The sequence below is a fragment of the Macrobrachium nipponense genome, chromosome 31 (genome assembly GCF_015104395.2).
Source record: "Macrobrachium nipponense isolate FS-2020 chromosome 31, ASM1510439v2, whole genome shotgun sequence".
NCBI classification, from domain to species: domain Eukaryota; kingdom Metazoa; phylum Arthropoda; class Malacostraca; order Decapoda; family Palaemonidae; genus Macrobrachium; species Macrobrachium nipponense.
The window spans coordinates 20,976,141-20,992,915 of record NC_061093.1 but is presented as its reverse complement, the minus strand read 5'-3'; the positions used below and the strand labels follow the sequence as shown (position 1 = coordinate 20,992,915).

At 36.5% G+C, this 16,775-nt stretch overlaps 2 protein-coding genes across 2 annotated transcripts in view; one reads left to right on the top strand and one right to left on the bottom strand.

The window, feature by feature from the left end:
* The window catches only part of LOC135206678 (mitochondrial fission process protein 1-like), a 125,622-nt gene extending 118,595 nt beyond the window's left edge, over positions 1 to 7,027 (top strand). The window contains 3 exon segments of the mRNA XM_064238068.1: positions 6,629 to 6,706; positions 6,709 to 6,804; positions 6,806 to 7,027. Coding sequence (XP_064094138.1) covers positions 6,629 to 6,706; positions 6,709 to 6,804; positions 6,806 to 7,012 — 381 coding nt within the window. The 3' untranslated portion in view covers positions 7,013 to 7,027.
* LOC135206784 (uncharacterized) overlaps positions 1 to 16,775 on the bottom strand; it is a 132,386-nt gene that overhangs the window by 74,232 nt on the left and 41,379 nt on the right.

Sequence of the window (16,775 nt, the reverse complement as noted above, 5' to 3'; positions counted from 1 at the left end):
TCTGGAATGAATAAAGAAAAGATCTCTTTACGTTCCTTTCTGACGAAAGGAGTTTCTCCTTCTCAGAGGTCCGCTCTATTATTCGCACCTCTGTCAGAACATCTGTTTCCTTTCATCTTTAGTGAAGGATGTTGCGAGATCCTTGTCGGAAAAGGCTACGCAGGACCTTCTTGTACAATCTACAAAGAAAAGTAGACCTGCAGTTAAGACTCAGAAGAAGGTGGCTCGGACTCCAGTGGTGCCCTTCGTGGAGCCCCTTCAACTCGATCAACTTCGGAGAGAAGACCCTTCGACAAGCGAGGGAGGTCTTCCTTCCGCTCTTTTAAAAAGAGCAAATAGCAGCCATGTCCTCCAAGCACAGGTAGGGGCCAGACTTCAATACTTTCTGGATGCCCTGCTCCGTAAGAGAAGCAGATCCCTGGACTCTGTCTTCCTACAGAAGGGGTACATCATTCCCTCGTAGACAGACCTCCTTTGGCAACATCTCCAAAGGATTTGTCGACGAGTTACAAGGACCCCTGGACTGAACGAGACTCTCCTTCAGACGGTGGTGTCGATGAGGGACAAGAATGCAATAGAGCTAGTGCAAGATCCTTTCTCCCCGGGGTTTTAACAACCGCCTTTTTCTTGGTTCCAAAGGCTTTGGGGGGATGGAGACCCGTCCTAGATGTAACGTCCTGAACAGGTACGTGGAGAAAAAGAAGTTCTCCATGGAGACTTCAGCTTCAGTTCTGTCTTCCCTACGTCAGGGAGATTGGATGGTATCCCTGGACCTTCAGGATGCTTACTTTCATGTTCCGATTCACCCATCGTCAAGAAAATATCTAAGATTTGTTGTTCAAGGACAAATCTTCCAATTCAGGGCCTTGTGCTTCGGCCTATCGACCGCCCCTCAGGTATTCACGTATCTGATGCGGAACTGGCCAAATGGCTTCATTTAGAAGGGATAAACATCTCAATGTATCTCGACGATTGGCTAATCGGGCCAAGAAGTCGGAAAAGAAACGGTGTTTGGAGGACCTACAGTCTACTTTGAACCTAGCAAAGACGTTAGGATTACTCGTGAACCTCGAGAAATCGCAGATGATCCCCACAGTCAGAACTTAGTCTATTTGGGATTCGGGATGATTCTCGTGGTTTTCGGGCTTTTCCGTCCCAGGAAAGGATTGCTCGGGGATTACAGAAAGTCTCGAGCTTCCTAGAGAAAGAACGGAGTTCGGTGAGGGAGTGGTTAAGTCTTCTGGGAACCCTTTCCTCACTAGAACAGTTCATTTCGCTAGGAAGACTCCACCTTCGCCCTCTTCAATTCTTCCTAAGAAGAATTTGGAGTTGGAAGAACGGGCAACTTTCGGACACTTTCAGTATTCCTCTGGAAGTAAAGAATCATCTGAAGTGGTGGATTTTTCCCTTAGAAAAGAACGAGGGCTTGTCTCTAGAAGTTCGGAACCCAAACCTAATCTTGTTCTCAGACGCTTCAGAGAAGGGATGGGGAGCGATCTAGGGACAAAAGAAATATCAGGCCAATGGAGGAACGATCAGCTAGACTGGCATATAAACTCCGAAAGAACTTTATGCCGTTCTTCTAGCTCTAAAAGCCTTCGAGACAGAGGTGTTAGGTCAAGTGGTACAAGGTCAACTCGGACAACACCACAGCGTTGGCCTATATCAAGAAACAAGGGGGAACTCACTCTATTTCTCTGTTCCATATAACAAAAGAGCTGTTGTATTGGGCAAAGAAAAGAAAGTGGACTCTTTCTCACAAGATTCGTGAAAGGAGAGAAGAACATCAGAGCAGACAGGCTAAGCAGGATAAACCAAGTTCTCCCCCACAGAATGGACCCTTCACATTCAGGTGTGTCAAGCTCTGTGGTCCCTGTGGGGCAGTCCACATATAGACCTATTCGCCACCTACCTATCCAGAAGGATAGAGAACTTTTGCTCCTTAGTGGAAGACCCGAGAGCGATAGCGGTGGACGCCATGCTGCTGGACTGGTCAGGCCTAGATGCCTACGCCTTTCCCCCCTTCAAAATGTTAGGAGTGGTGTTAAGAAAGTTTTGCGGCATCAAGAGGGACGAGACTACACTCATCGCTCCCTTTTGGCCATCTCAAGATTGGTTCACAGAGGTACAGGAATGGACAGTGGACTTCCCAAGATCTCTTCCACACAGGAGAGATCTTCTCAAACAACCCCATTTCGAGAGGTACCATCAAAACCTCCCCGCTCTCGCTCTGACTGCCTTTCGACTATCGAAAGACTTGTCGGAGCGAGAGGCTTTTCAAGCAAAGCTTCAAAAGCAATTGCTAGAGCCCGGAGATCTTCAACTATTCGGGTCTACCAATCAAAATGGGATGTATTTAGAAGATGGTGTAAGAAGAATAAACTGTCCTCTTCCGATACCTCTGTGACCAACATAGCTGATTTCTTGATTTTCCTTAGGGAAATCAAAAGAATATTTCAGTTCTACCATTAAAGGTTATCGAAGTATGCTTTCGGCCGTATTTCGAAACAGAGGTTTGAGAATTGCAGAAGATAAAGACCTCCACGATCTTATTAGATCTTTTGAAACCTCAAGAAAAACCTTTTCTCCTCGCACTCCGAACTGGAACCTAGATGTAGTTTTGAGATTTCTTTCATCTAGTAGATTTGAACCTCCTCTCAATGCGTCGTTTAGAGATCTAACGAGAAAATGTATTTTCTTGTTGTCCGTTAGCGACTGCGAAGAGAATTAGTGAAATACACGCTCTAGATTCTCGAGTAGGATTTAAGAGTGATGCGGCAATTTGTTCTTTCCAGACTCTGTTTCTGGCCAAGAACGAGAACCCCTCTAAACCCCTGGCCAAAGAGTTTTGAAGTTAAAGGACTTTCAAATCTAGTAGGAGAGGAATTAGAAAGATCTTTATGTCCGGTTAGAGCTTTGAAGTTCGTATTTAAAGGAAGAAGAATGAACTAAACGGATGTAAACAAAGCCTGTGGTGCGCAGTTCGGGATCCTAGTAGACCCATGTCAAAAAATGCATTAGCATTCTTTGTGAGGAGCATTATTACGGATGCTCATAATGACTGCACTGAAGACTCTTTCAGGACTCTCCGAGTGAAGGCTCATGAGGTTAGAGTGGTAGCCACTTCATTAGATTTCAGAAGAACATGTCTTTAAAAGACATTGTGGATGCGACTTACTGGAGGTGTAATTCAGTGTTCGCATCGCACTATCTCAAGGACGTTAAAGTAACATATGAAAAAGTGTTTCTCTCTGGGTCCTTTTGTATCCAGCCGATACAGTGCTGGGGCTGGGAGCACATAACGATCCTTAGAAAAATTTGTATTTGTTCAAAATTTTGATAGTACATAGATCTACCTTGTGAGACGAGTTGTTGGTTTTTTTCTGCTGATTAGTATGCTTGCTGGCGCATGGACGTCCGAGCTTGGATCAGTGGGGGGAATCAGAGATGTCTTACTGACTAGATTGTACAAACATTTTTTTTTTTAATTTTATTTTTATTTTTGTACTTTACTGTACGAATGTTTGTGTTTCGAGTTTGTGGTCGTTTGCAAGAGGTTAGGGGATAACTTCTTGCAATCTTAGAACTAACATGGATAGGTTGAGGTGATCGGGATCGATGTTGTGCTCCTTGTATAAGGTCTTGTACAAGTAAGTGGATAAGCACCCATTGACGTAGTCCTTCCAGGATCTACCAAGTAAGCAGGTAAGACCCCTTTGCAGAACCACAAGAACTCTTAGCCATAGATCAATATCTCGCTGAGGCTCTTGAGACTGTCTAGACTCCTGGATTCTATTCATGAAGTCTTCAGTCTAAACAGGTAGGAACCAAGGTTTTATTTATTTATTACCTACAACGATAGTTGTGATTCCTGTTTGATTCTATATTTAGCTGTCTCTTTCCCACCTCCAATGGTGTGAATCAGCTAAGTATATATCTGACAGGTAAGTTAAATGTATAAAAATGATATTGTTATTATACAATAAAGTTTTATACATACTTACCTGGCAGATATATACAAAATTATACCCACCCTACCTCCCCTCAGGAGACAGGCGGTATAGAAAAAATATGATAGAACCATGGGATGGTTCCTAGTCCTGCCACCCAGCGGCAGGTAAGTAGATCACCTGACCTAGCGGTAGCGTGTGCGCGAAATTCGAATTTCTGTTCGGTCCGGACGACGGAGTCAAATAGCTAAGTATATCTGCCAGGTAAGTATGTATAAAACTTTATTGTATAATAACAATATCATTTTTCTTAAATTCACCATAAATCGAAATATTGTGCTAGAGACTTCCAATTTGTTGCTAAATGAATTTAAATGCGTGAATATTACTAGAATATAAGCATTTTAGCTTACAATTGCGTTTTCGACCATTTCGGTAGAGCTCAAAGTTGACCAAAGGTTGAAATTTTGGCAATTATCGTTATTTATATGAAAATATCTCAAAACTGATAAAAGCTACAACCATGGGTGTTTTAGTTGTATTGTGCATGAAATTGCGCACATTTCCATATATAAAACTTCTTTATATAACGGCTAATTTTAAAATGGTGCAAACATTACCATAATCGCATGTATGATTTTTTTCGGAAGAGTTACCGCGCGGACGTAAGGAAAAAGTTTTTTCATAAATTCACCATAAATTGAAATATTGTGCTAGAGACTTCCAATTAGTTGCAAAATTAAGGTAAATGATTGAATATTACTAAAATATAAGAGTTTTAGCTTACAATTGCGTTTTTCGACCATTTCGGTAGAGTCAAAGTTGACCGAAGGTTGAAATTTTGGCAATTATCGTTATTTATATGAAAATATCTCAAAACTGATAAAAAGCTACAATCATGAGTATTTTATTGTTGTATTCTACATGAAAATGCGCACATTTCATATATAATACTTCATGTTATGGCTAATTTACAATGGTACAAAAATTATGTCAAAAGTGACGAAATAATTTCCGAGATGTGTCACAGATATCTTTTTAGTGCGGCAAGAAAGAAATTCGCGCTTGCGCGCCTGCGTTAACGATTGTAAACAAAACAACACCTTGATCTGTGAACTCCCAGCATCCCCCAAGGCGCGTGATTCAAAAGTTTTAGGCTGGTAGGCCTATATTATTTTTTTCCGCGAATTTAAAAAACAAAAAAAAACTTTTTGTAAGTCGACGTAAAATACGTCCAGTCGGCACACGGGAGACAAAAAATGTCGAACGTAAAATACGTCCAGTCGGCGTAAGAGGGTTAATGGCACCACAAGGGTTCTTATGGCGCGCAATAAGGGTGCTTATGGCCGCAACTTAAGGGTGCTTATGGTGCGCCATAAGGTTGCTTATGGTATGCCATTATGGTGCCATAAATCACTTAGTTTCAGTTAATTGCAATTTTCGCTTATCGGCACATCCCCGGGAATGGAACCCCCACTGATAACCGGGGACTGCCTGTAGTGGATTAACTTTTTCAGTCCTCTGTAAAACAACAGGATTAAAGCTGTCTTCACTGGTTGGTGTCATCAACAGGACTTTTTCTATAATCAGAATCATGAGAGTTTACTTCTCTCGATTCAACTGTGAAGACATAGGTCCACATTCACCGTAGTCATTCACTAGTAATATAGTATAGTTTCTCCTTGGTTTAGATTCAACTACTGATGATAAACTTCTGTATTGCCATCACAGGGACCTCAGTCTCCAGAAGGCACTAGACTCTCGTCTGATGTGCACATACCTCGCAAAGAATCATTCTCGTCGCTCAACCCATCGTTAGCAAACACAATAGACGACTTGTATGGTTGTTCTCAGCATAACCCTTCAGAAGGCGGGTGTCACGTTGTGACTGTCTCGGATGCATGGCAGCGCAATCAGTCGGCATCTGTTGATGAGTCCGAGTCCTTCGTGATCTCCTGTGCTGTGGACTCTGTATTGGTGATAGAGATTAGTCATTACTTTGTCCTATTGGTATGTTGCTGTACCTATGGAAGATTGACACCCTTCATTGAGTGTCGATGCCTTTATCCACCGCAGACTGCCAATGCAGAAGTGTCCAATGACACGTTCTTCCTCAGTCTTACGACGTGTCATACAATTTGGTATGGATGGGTTCTCTTCTGGTCAAGCTTTGTTGGTGGTAATGTATACAGTTAATGTCACCAATTTATAAAATGGTTAGTTTTAAAAAAATTATAATTAAATATGAAGCACTTTAATAAAATAATGACAGTTATGAAATCTCTGCCGTCTATATGTATTAGCAAATCTTTAACAGATAGTTCCAGTCATAGTAACTGGTTAGCATGGTAAGGTGTAAATAAAGTGTTGTATTGATGTAAAATAAAAATTAATATTTTACAAATTGTTATGGATTTCCCTCAACGAATATGTATAATATATGTTCACTTAATTTTTTTATGAAAATGTAAAACATAATAAATCAGTAATTAAAGAATAGAATATCTTTTATAAGATTTTAATTTGAGACTACTTTATCATGGAATAATTTTGCAGCTTATTTTGTGAAATTTACCAAATATTTGTGTAGGTGCGAGTCAATCTTAAGTAACCATAGTTATTAGCATTGGATGTCCCATCAATAAACCTTTACATAATTAACTACATTAATGTTTCAGCAACCAGGTGCAACACAACGTGCTATCACACATGCAGCTGTAGATACTCTGGTATGGCAGGCATTTGCATCTGTTATTCGTTTCCAGGTTTCACCATCAATCGAGTGTGTGCAGCATCTTTGCTTGCCATGGCACGAGCTATCCCAAAAGTACCGCTCACAACTCGTAAATGGATAAACCACTGTCATAGGCTTAGGGTGCATTCCTTTCATTGTCCATCCAATTGACTCTGGTGTTCATTTTGTTATGGACAAATCAGTCAGGAAGTACATGGACTTGGCTCAAGGGAAGAGGAATAATAAGTTTCATGCTTCAACTTTCTACAACATCTTCTCATTAGAGAACCTTTTTAATGTAAGCATTTCAGCAGCCCAAAATATATAGTTTCCTATTTTTCTGAATTCAAGATGGAAAACAAACTGTAACTTAAACTAAATCTTTACCAAGATCTTTGGATGTATTATAGCTAAAAAAAATTATAGATCAAGAGTACCTAAGTTTATAATTTGCACAACTATGTGAAGTATAATTTTTCTTATATTTTATAAGTGAACATATTTGATTTCTGTATATTATTTTTTCATGGCTGTTTCACCCGAAATCAAAATATTTCTTACAGAGAAAACTTTCTTCATTGAGTATCATACTCATAGCTTACCCAGTTAGATAAATTAATGTAATTTTAAATTTCGTCAAGAATCTGTTCAAGGGGAGCGCCAATGCCACAAGGCCCCATTATAAAGTAAACGACTGTTTTTAACTCATGATTGAAGTTTATTTGCTTCAAATCTTTACCACTGATTCTACAACTTATGTGAAAATTCTCTCAGGGAAATTTAGAAATTCAACCTCTCTTAGGGAAATTTAGAAATTCAACCTCTTAATTTCATTTCTTTTGCAGTTGAAAAAAATAATGAAATGACTTTTTCAAAAATATGCAAAAATAAAGTTGTACAGAAAAGTTATTTTCTCGATGACATAGTTATATTACACTCTGTAAAAACTTTCATTGAATTTGGTTGAAAACTGTTAATAACTAAAATTCAATAATTCCTCAAAATTTGGCAGTCCGCGCACCCCTGTTACATTAAGATTAAGGATAATCTAGTTTAGCATGTCACTATTTTTGCAAAATAGCATGTGCAAGTCATTTATTTGAGATTGTAGAGAGACATATTAGAGATAATTAGCTTGACATTACTTAATGCATTGCACAACCTTTTTTTTATGACTTTTCCAGTTAACAGCCTTTGGATAAGCTTACTCTATCTTAATGGAGTGATACTGCAGATAACCAGTATATAACATTTAACAAATATGATCATGCAACTAATTGACATGTTATATTAACTGTTTTTACTGTATGAGTTACTGTTAAAAAAAAAAGTAATGTAAGAATTTTCATTCACAAGTTTTCATATATTCAGTGTAGTCCAGAAAAAGTGATTTCTGATAGTCTGAAACAATAACTGTGTCAACTATAGTAAATGGAAAGCTTGATGTACTATATATATTTTGATACTACTATATTCGCTTTCTTCAACTGCATTCCCATGCTTCATGGCAACTTGAATTTGCTCTGGTGAAGCATATAATTAATTCTTATGCATTTTTACTTTTATGGTAACTCTTTCTAGCATCTTAACGGCTGAAAATTTTTGGTGCTCAAAGGTAACACTCAAGAAGTCAACTTTCATACAAAGAGGTGCCTTAAAGTATAGGAATTAATTTGCCAGCACAATGGCCTCTTTTAAAAAACATTTTTTAAAAACATACTGTTTGGCAATTATCTGCTTGTTTGTATTGCAGGAATATAAACAAATTTAATTAAATATGCTAGATGCACATTATTAACTGTACAATCTCAGGGATAATTATTTCTAATGAATAAACATCCCATTCAGCTCAGAAGTTTCAAAGAAACATATGCAATTTTCTTCCTACCCTTTTGTAATGCTTAGCCTTTCAGAATTTTTTTATCCACATGTTTTTTAGGTGTTGGTGTTATATTTTAAGTTAACGGCAAAATATGAATTGTCATTATTATGAGGAACATTTTAAAGCTTATTTTCTTGAATTTTTAATGCTTAATGCAGTATTTGTATTTTTGGTGTACTTAAAAGCACAAGTTGTATTATACATTTTGGGACACAAACTAGTTTACAATATGTAGTAGTAAACTTCGTAAATTCCTTAGAAATGCCTTCCAAAGGATTTTGCATTTAGAGCTTCAGCAGAGAAAAGCATTGAGGCTGTATTGCTTCTTACTATAGATCATAGTGGAATACTCAGACTCCTTGGGTGAACATGGAATTGAGTTCCAGTAAGTCTTGGCATTGCAAGTAATGTTATAGAGAATTTTATGATAGATTTAATAGGGTTATGTTCATAATTTGTTCATTACACTTCAGTGGACATTGAATGTAGTATAGTGTTTGGGCTATGAAGTCAGTAGAGAACCTCAGAACCTTGGTATTCAGTGAAGTACTTTTCGAACTTGAAAAACTGAAGGCCTAAAGTATGTTCTTAGTTTATGCTTTAAACAGGGATACTCCTTGAATATGCTTTAATTAGTGATCTTCATAGTTTTTGCTTTAAGTAGATATAACTGTAGTACCTCTAGTTTATAATTTTAAGTAGGTATGCAATGTGTACTTTAAAATATTTGTGCTAGTTAGAACTGCTCTTTTGAAATGTTTTAAGATAGGTACTTGAGGGATTTGTTTTTTCTGTAGTGTAACAATCTCCTGTCGCATAGAAAATACTTCTTTGTATCTAGTGTATATCTGAGTTTGCAATTGTTTTCAAAGTACAGCTTGTAGTTATCTTGTAACAGTTCAGCTTTGATATATGCATTTTCAAAGCTTCTCCATAGTAGTTTCCTAAACTCAAGGTTTAAGACAATGTATCTATATTTTGAATGATGTAAAGCACTTTTCATGGTTATGTTCTACAAATATAGAGTAATTATCAGTTTTATCTTAGAATATGGCCTTGTGATGTGAAATGAAAGAGAGTTGCTGTTCTTATTTGAAAGAGAGTTGCTGTTCTTATTAATTTTCAGTCATTAGTAAGGAAGTTGCTTATGCAGTGTAACAAAAACAAAAATAGTATGAACATTTACACATCTTTCTTGTACAGGTGTTTTTGGATTTAATTATTTTTCATAAATTGTAGGTGACACCAGAATAGTTATTCATCATTATTGAAAAAATGATTGGAAAATATATTTATCACCTTTATTATGTTTATATATACAGTGTTCCCCCCGTATTTCGTGGGGAATGGGTACCAGACCCCTGTGAATAGCTAGAACCTGCAAATAGTTGAAACCTATAAAAAACTCCTAAAACTGCCTATATTTTTTACTTAGGTTTTTTTTTTTTAACTCGCTAAAAAGGTTTATACTTAATTTTTTAGTAGTTTATCACAAAAAGTGTATTTTATGATGAAATTGATAAAAAAAACAGGGATTTGAAGATATTTCTCTGAAAAATACTGCAAATAGGCGAAATTTCCGTGAATAATGGGGGGGGGGAAGGGGGGTTATAATGTTACAGAGAAATCCACGAGTACAGGGGTTCACTGTATATTAATTACTGTCATGTGTTCAGAATTTTCTTTACACTCAGCACTATTTAATAATGGTCTACAAAATAAAAGCCCACTTTATATATTTAAAAACAAAAATAATTTACAATATTGAAATCAATATTGTATGTAATTTTATTAATGGCTCAACTCTTTCTTCTGTTGAGGGACAAGTCAACGAAACTGTTGAGAGTAGACATTGCTGATATTTTCATGAATCAGCAAGGCTTGAAGTTGTGTGTACCACTGTCATGTAAAAGCTCAGTTCAGTTTAGCACATTATTGTTTATGAACACTTACTCATTAAAAATTGATTTACAGAAAATCAGTCACAAAAGTGGGGTGAAATTACATTTGTAATAACCACATAAATTTTACTTTAATACATGGGCTATTTATATACAGTAGCCTAAAAATTACACTATGGGCCACTTAAATATATAGTAGCCTACAAATTACTAGTTTTGTTTCAAATTTCTTCGTGAAAACATTTTCTGTTAAATGGATTGTTTTATATATATGTAACTGTATATGTCTTTCATCAGTATTCATTATATCATCAATTGAAAAAAATGCTAAAATGAATTTTTTTACAATAAAATTTCAAAGAAAAAACTTTTGATTAAGGTATAATACAGCAGATTTATTTGTGACTTATTTTTTCATGCAGCAATTACAGTTTAATTAAAAACTTGTAAAGTCTTAACTAGTAGTTTTAAGTGCATTTTGTTCAAACCCTTATTTTTGGTGCAATTCTTACTATTGTTGTACAGTATACTATATCATTGTTACATTACATCACTTGTTTAAAAATATGGCATATACAGTGTACTTTACTCCTATTTGGATTGTTTGGTTGAATTTGTGATATTGTTAATTGTTCAAGACTTCGATGATATTGTTAATTGTTCAAGACTTCAAAGTTATTGTTTTGCAAACAAGTTGTTCAAGATTTTACAAATAAAGTTATTTTGTCAAGAGTTTCTTTTCTCTGTTATTTTTAGCTAATATTAATTTCTATTTCCTTGTCAGTTTATTCTAATACTCATTTGTCTGTTCCCCGTTTTACATTCTGGATTGCAAACAATTTTATGGTAATGGAAATCTAAATTTTAGAAAGACACTTTGATAGTATAGTCCACACGGTCGAACTTTGCCTAACAGACTTTGTTCGATGTGATGTCAGAAGCTGGAAAAGTCAGAATCTTATCCGCAGTTTCTCCACTTCTGACGTCACATCAAACAAAGTCTATAAGGCAAAGTTCGACCGTGTGGACGGGGCCTTAATGTTAAATTCATGTACAAAACTACTCACTTATTGACATACATAAAGCACTCACTGTTTCACAAGTTTATGTAGGTGCTGTCGTGTATACTCCCACACAAAAAGTGCACCTGAAACATGAACATTAAGTGAACGGATAATACCCGACTGTGGGATCTCAACGCAGACATCAAGCAACTGAAGCAGATCACAGGGAATGCCTTCTCTCTCATTTCTGAAAATGAAATTATCAGTCGTTAGTCATACAGTTTTACAGAAAAGGATGTCGGTAAAAAAGCAATAATAAAATGTATGAAATGGAAGTAAGTAAAAGATATTCTACCAGATAGGTAGCATTTGGAATGAAGGTAGCTGTAAGTTTAGTTGTGTAATCAATTCGAATAAAGGTAGCTGTAAACTTTTAGTTATGAGTAATCAAGGAGAAAATTTTAAATAGTAGTATGGTGCCTTCCATGCATTTTACAAAATGCCATGAAGTTCAGTTTGGTTTATCATTAAAATAATAACTAATGAATTAACATTCATCAAAATGCATCCAAAACAGAAAATCAACTAGTGTGCCAACTTTGAAGATCTGATTTGTCGGGAGATCAATGTGTTAAGCATTCTACTTCTGAGGACCCTAAAGGCTACTCCATTGTTCTGCCCGATTCATGTGAGATCAACCAATGTATTAGCAATCCATTTCTAAGGACCCTAAAGGCTAGCAAGTACCCAAAGGCCTTTTGCATTACCAATTAGGACTTCACCTGCAAACTAAGTAACGACAACCTGTTTTTGGTTCTGACTGCCAAGTGGTGGTGTCCAGGAGCTCTATTTCTTTTGGCTTGATGTATGATTTAATGGACATACCCCACAGGTGACACAGTGGACATACATTCGGGGCGAGATTTCATAAGGTTGGGGCATTGGTCTGCACCCAGCATTCAGGAAGAACCCGACGGACAGGTACTACAGACGGGAATACGGTCACAACAGACCACATCCGCCTCTTTTTTTACCTTCAGGATGTTCATCCTCAGACTTTTTTTTCTTAGGTTCTGTGGCAAAACTGCCCAACAGTCATGTAGATCATCCTTGAGGACCGGTAGCTTTGAATATTTTCCTGCCCAAACCTTTCCTATATGCAACAATCTTGCAATTTACCCACCTGTTCACGTTTCTTTGTCTCGGTATAATCCAGCTTAAGACTTTGAACACCACAACAAGACTTATAACCCACAAACTCCTATAAGACAGAGAGCTCTCTCCTATCCCACCAGACACCAAAGCCCTCTTGCTGCTCTGTTATCGTTTACTTTTCCAAAACACACCGCCGCCGCCATCTTGTCTTCTATGATGTTACAACATAAATACAGCAAGACATTTCTAAAACCAAACGCATAATTTCCCATACATTGAACATCACCCACAATTCACCAATACAGAAAATAGAAATAAAATTAACACTGACTAACCTGATATATAATCAGTAGCATCTCGCAAAAGGTGTATGGCTGCAGAAGAAGGGGTGTGTGTGGGACTGGCCTCCTACCTTCTCTTTTATACCCTTCTATGGGATTGTTAGCAAACTGTCATGTGCTGGATGGACATGTATGCATGTGTTCTAGTAATAGCCAGTCTAATCTAAACTCTTTTTGGATTAATAGATGCAACTACTACATTCTCTCTAGCGAGGGGAAAGAGGGCCTGACAGTGAACAGACTCGTTTGTTATCTTTCAGCTTTATTGTCCTTGACAATATGAGTTCATCCAAGCCTATCTTCGAATCAATGACATTACCTTCTGTATATTCGAAGGTCCAGAAGTCTGGCAGTTGAACATCAAACATGTTCAACAGATCAGAGGCATGGGTCTCCTTCCTTTGATCTTACATGACCAGAGGTAAACTACCAGTCCGAGAGTTTGTACATGTGTACTAGGAGCAAATGACAAATTTTTTAAGTAATTTGTATTTTTTCCTAACATACAAACCTGAGGTCCTTTACATAATATCCCACCTCTAGCCACCCCTTATTCTGCTTCCTGGGCAAAAACATAGTGAATGTTTACCAACTGGATGGAGGGGATTCCTCCCATTCTGTTGATAGCCATCTACCAATACCTTCCTTGCGCTGAAAGTAAATCCCCTATGTAAAAACCTCAGGTTTGTATGTTAGGAAAAATACAAATTACTACTTTAAAAATCCATAATTTTGTCCTTGCCAGGTGTCAAGCAGAAAATTCAATAGGAAATAACTTTGTACTTTGCTTCATACTTAATACATATTTCAATGGAAAAAACTTTTAGAACACTACATATGAAAATAATTCTATTTAGAAATCTGGTTTAAATGATATAAGATTTTAAAAGATTATTATTCACCTGTTAATTACTCAGAATGATGTTTACTTGAAAAAACTACAAAAATTAAATAACTCACCACTGGGAAAGTTAAACAAAATTAATGACTTGCAATAAGCATACTATTGATCTGATGTAAGTATTATGAAATTAGTATTGAAAATATCAGATATAGTCCAATTTAAATATTCCATATATATCACACTTCTATATTTATTATATTCTAGAATATAGAAATGCATTCAAAATTAATTAAATGTGAAATTAAATGATTTCAGAGTGTCTTCATATTCACAGTGATCTGATGAGTTCATGATCTTTTAAGACTGGAAGTATAAATCTGAGATATATATAAAAAAAAAAAAACAAAAAAAAAAAAAAAAAAAAAAAAAAAAAAAAAAAAAAAAAAAAAAAAAAAAAAAAAAAAAAAAAAGAGAGAGATAGAGAACTTAAGTTCCTAAAACTGAGTTTTCTACACTGTTCATCATGAAAAAAGACAACTACCCAAGTATTACTACAGTTCTTTCTGGAAAATTCATATTCTGATAACAATTTACTATTTGCAGTTTGCTCAGCTGCTACCAGGGTGTAGCCTTCCCTTTGCAGTCCTCGTAGATACCCTGGTAAATCCTCTGGTTTCACCTGTAATTGATAAAGATACTAAGCTACAGATAGACACATGACACAGAACTAAAATAATATTTCATGCTACAAAATACTGGTATGCATTCCACCTGCTGGTAATATAGATTAGGGAACCAGTTTTGTAAACGAGGTTAACATGTTCACTTTATCAGTTACCATCACTAACGCTGACGCTGCCACCAACACTGAACCTACATTGACCTTTACCATGTGAGTTAGAAGTGATTTTCGTCAAGCTTCATTTAAAAAAAATCATATGCCAGCAAATATGGCATCTACTTCCATAAAAGCAATGTTAACTGTAAGTACAGAAAATATGGCATCTACTTCCATAAAAGCAATGTTAACTGTAAGTACAGCATGTTAAAACTAGGATAGATCTGGATTAAATTCACATTTTTAACTCTATAGACTGTGTATCTCTACTTGAGACTCAGAGGTCTGGAAAAACTAAGCCCTATTAATAATAATAGTATCTGGGGCTAAATCTTTTTAACTCAAAGGTGTTTCATAAATAATCATATAATATAATACATATACTACTTTTATGTCTGAAATACATTATATACTACACATCGTAAAGGTATAATCACCTCCTTCATTGGTACCCACCCCTGCTGAGCTGTGAGTGAGAGTGAATTAAAATTGTGATCTTCCTGTATAGCAAGAGAGGATACAACATACTCCTTCACACTGAAAACTTCACAGGTTCGACAAAGACCACCAAGGTTGGGAGTTTTGTCAATCAGTGATGCTACAACTATGAGACCACCTCTTCTTTGACCGGAAAATTTCTGAAAAATAAAAATATAATTAAAAAACTGTTATAATGCTATTCAGTCACTAAAAGTTATAGATACTCTTTGTTTAAATACTACCTTCCTGATAGAATTACTCATGAACCCAAACCAAAAACTGAACGGAGCATTTATGTCACAGCTGAAGATGTCTATTACCATTTATGACTATTTTGCTATAGCAATGGACATATTTGAAAATCAGAATATTCCCAGTACCACAATTGGAGAAAAAAAAATGTGGCTAAAATCTTGAAACAACTGAGATACAACTGACCATGACTTTAATGCTACAGAAATTAATGCTGATCCTCATACTGTCAAAAAACCTAAATCAGAATTTATCATAGACCCATTATAAATTAATAGTCTTATTCAGTACAATAACCATCTTGCTAAATCCTCAAGAGAAAGGCCCAAATGGCTATCTCCAGACCACAGAATGCCATCCCACAAGGGGTCCATTCTTCCCCAGTATCTTCACTGTTTGCAGATGTATTCTAGGCTGCTTTTTTTGCACTGTCTGAGTAATGTACAGCCATGCTCAAAGTGATGCTACATGATTATTTTTGTATCGTCCAAAATCTCAAGACTCATGTAACAGTTGCCAAGTAGTATTAAACTTTTTTTAATTTCCAATGTCATACATGTCGATAAGTTTGCAAATTCATAGCTAACATTACTTTCCCTATGGGCGTATGAATATGATTTCTTTCATGCTTTGGAATGATTTGTAATCCTTGTGGCATGAATTAATTTTTTTTCACATTACCTAGGTCAGAGGTTTTCATCCTGGGGTGTGCAACCCCAGAGGTGTCCGCCAGCCTTTTTTTCTGGGGGTTACCACATTGTTCTTGAGTGAGGGTATGTTTTAGGTTTTTCAACTTGACTGCTGTGGCAAGCCACACTGACAGCTGCTCCAGTAAGTTTCCATCCCTAGATGACAGGTTATGGTGAGCACACATTGTTCGTACTGGGTGACGTTCTGCTGCTTGTCACAAAAAATTTAACCTATTTAATAATAGTATGTATAATATCTTTCTAATGCAAGTAGCAAATTTATTACAGGTGCAGTGCCGTTTTTGAACTAGGAAATTACATATGATTAGAGTTACCATGCGTCCCAGTTTGGCCAGGACATGTCCTGGATTTGAGGCAGTGTTCTGGGCATCGCAGAATGTTCAGGACAAGCAGTCAGTCACCCAACAATATTCCAATGTTCAGTGGGAATGTGTGTATAAGGCAAACAAAATTAACAGCAAAAACTCGTGTTTGGAGATAGACTGCACGTCTCAGAGCAAAAATGCCTGGAAGCAGAAATGAATAGTAAAAAAGAAAAAAAAAATTTCAGTAAACTGGTGACCCTCAAAGGAAAAATGCTACAGGTCTGGAAGGAGAAATAAAAATATTTAGAAGAATATAGATTCCTTTTGTACTGTTTTTGGATCAAGAAAATATTGTAACCCTATAAGTATATTATTGAAA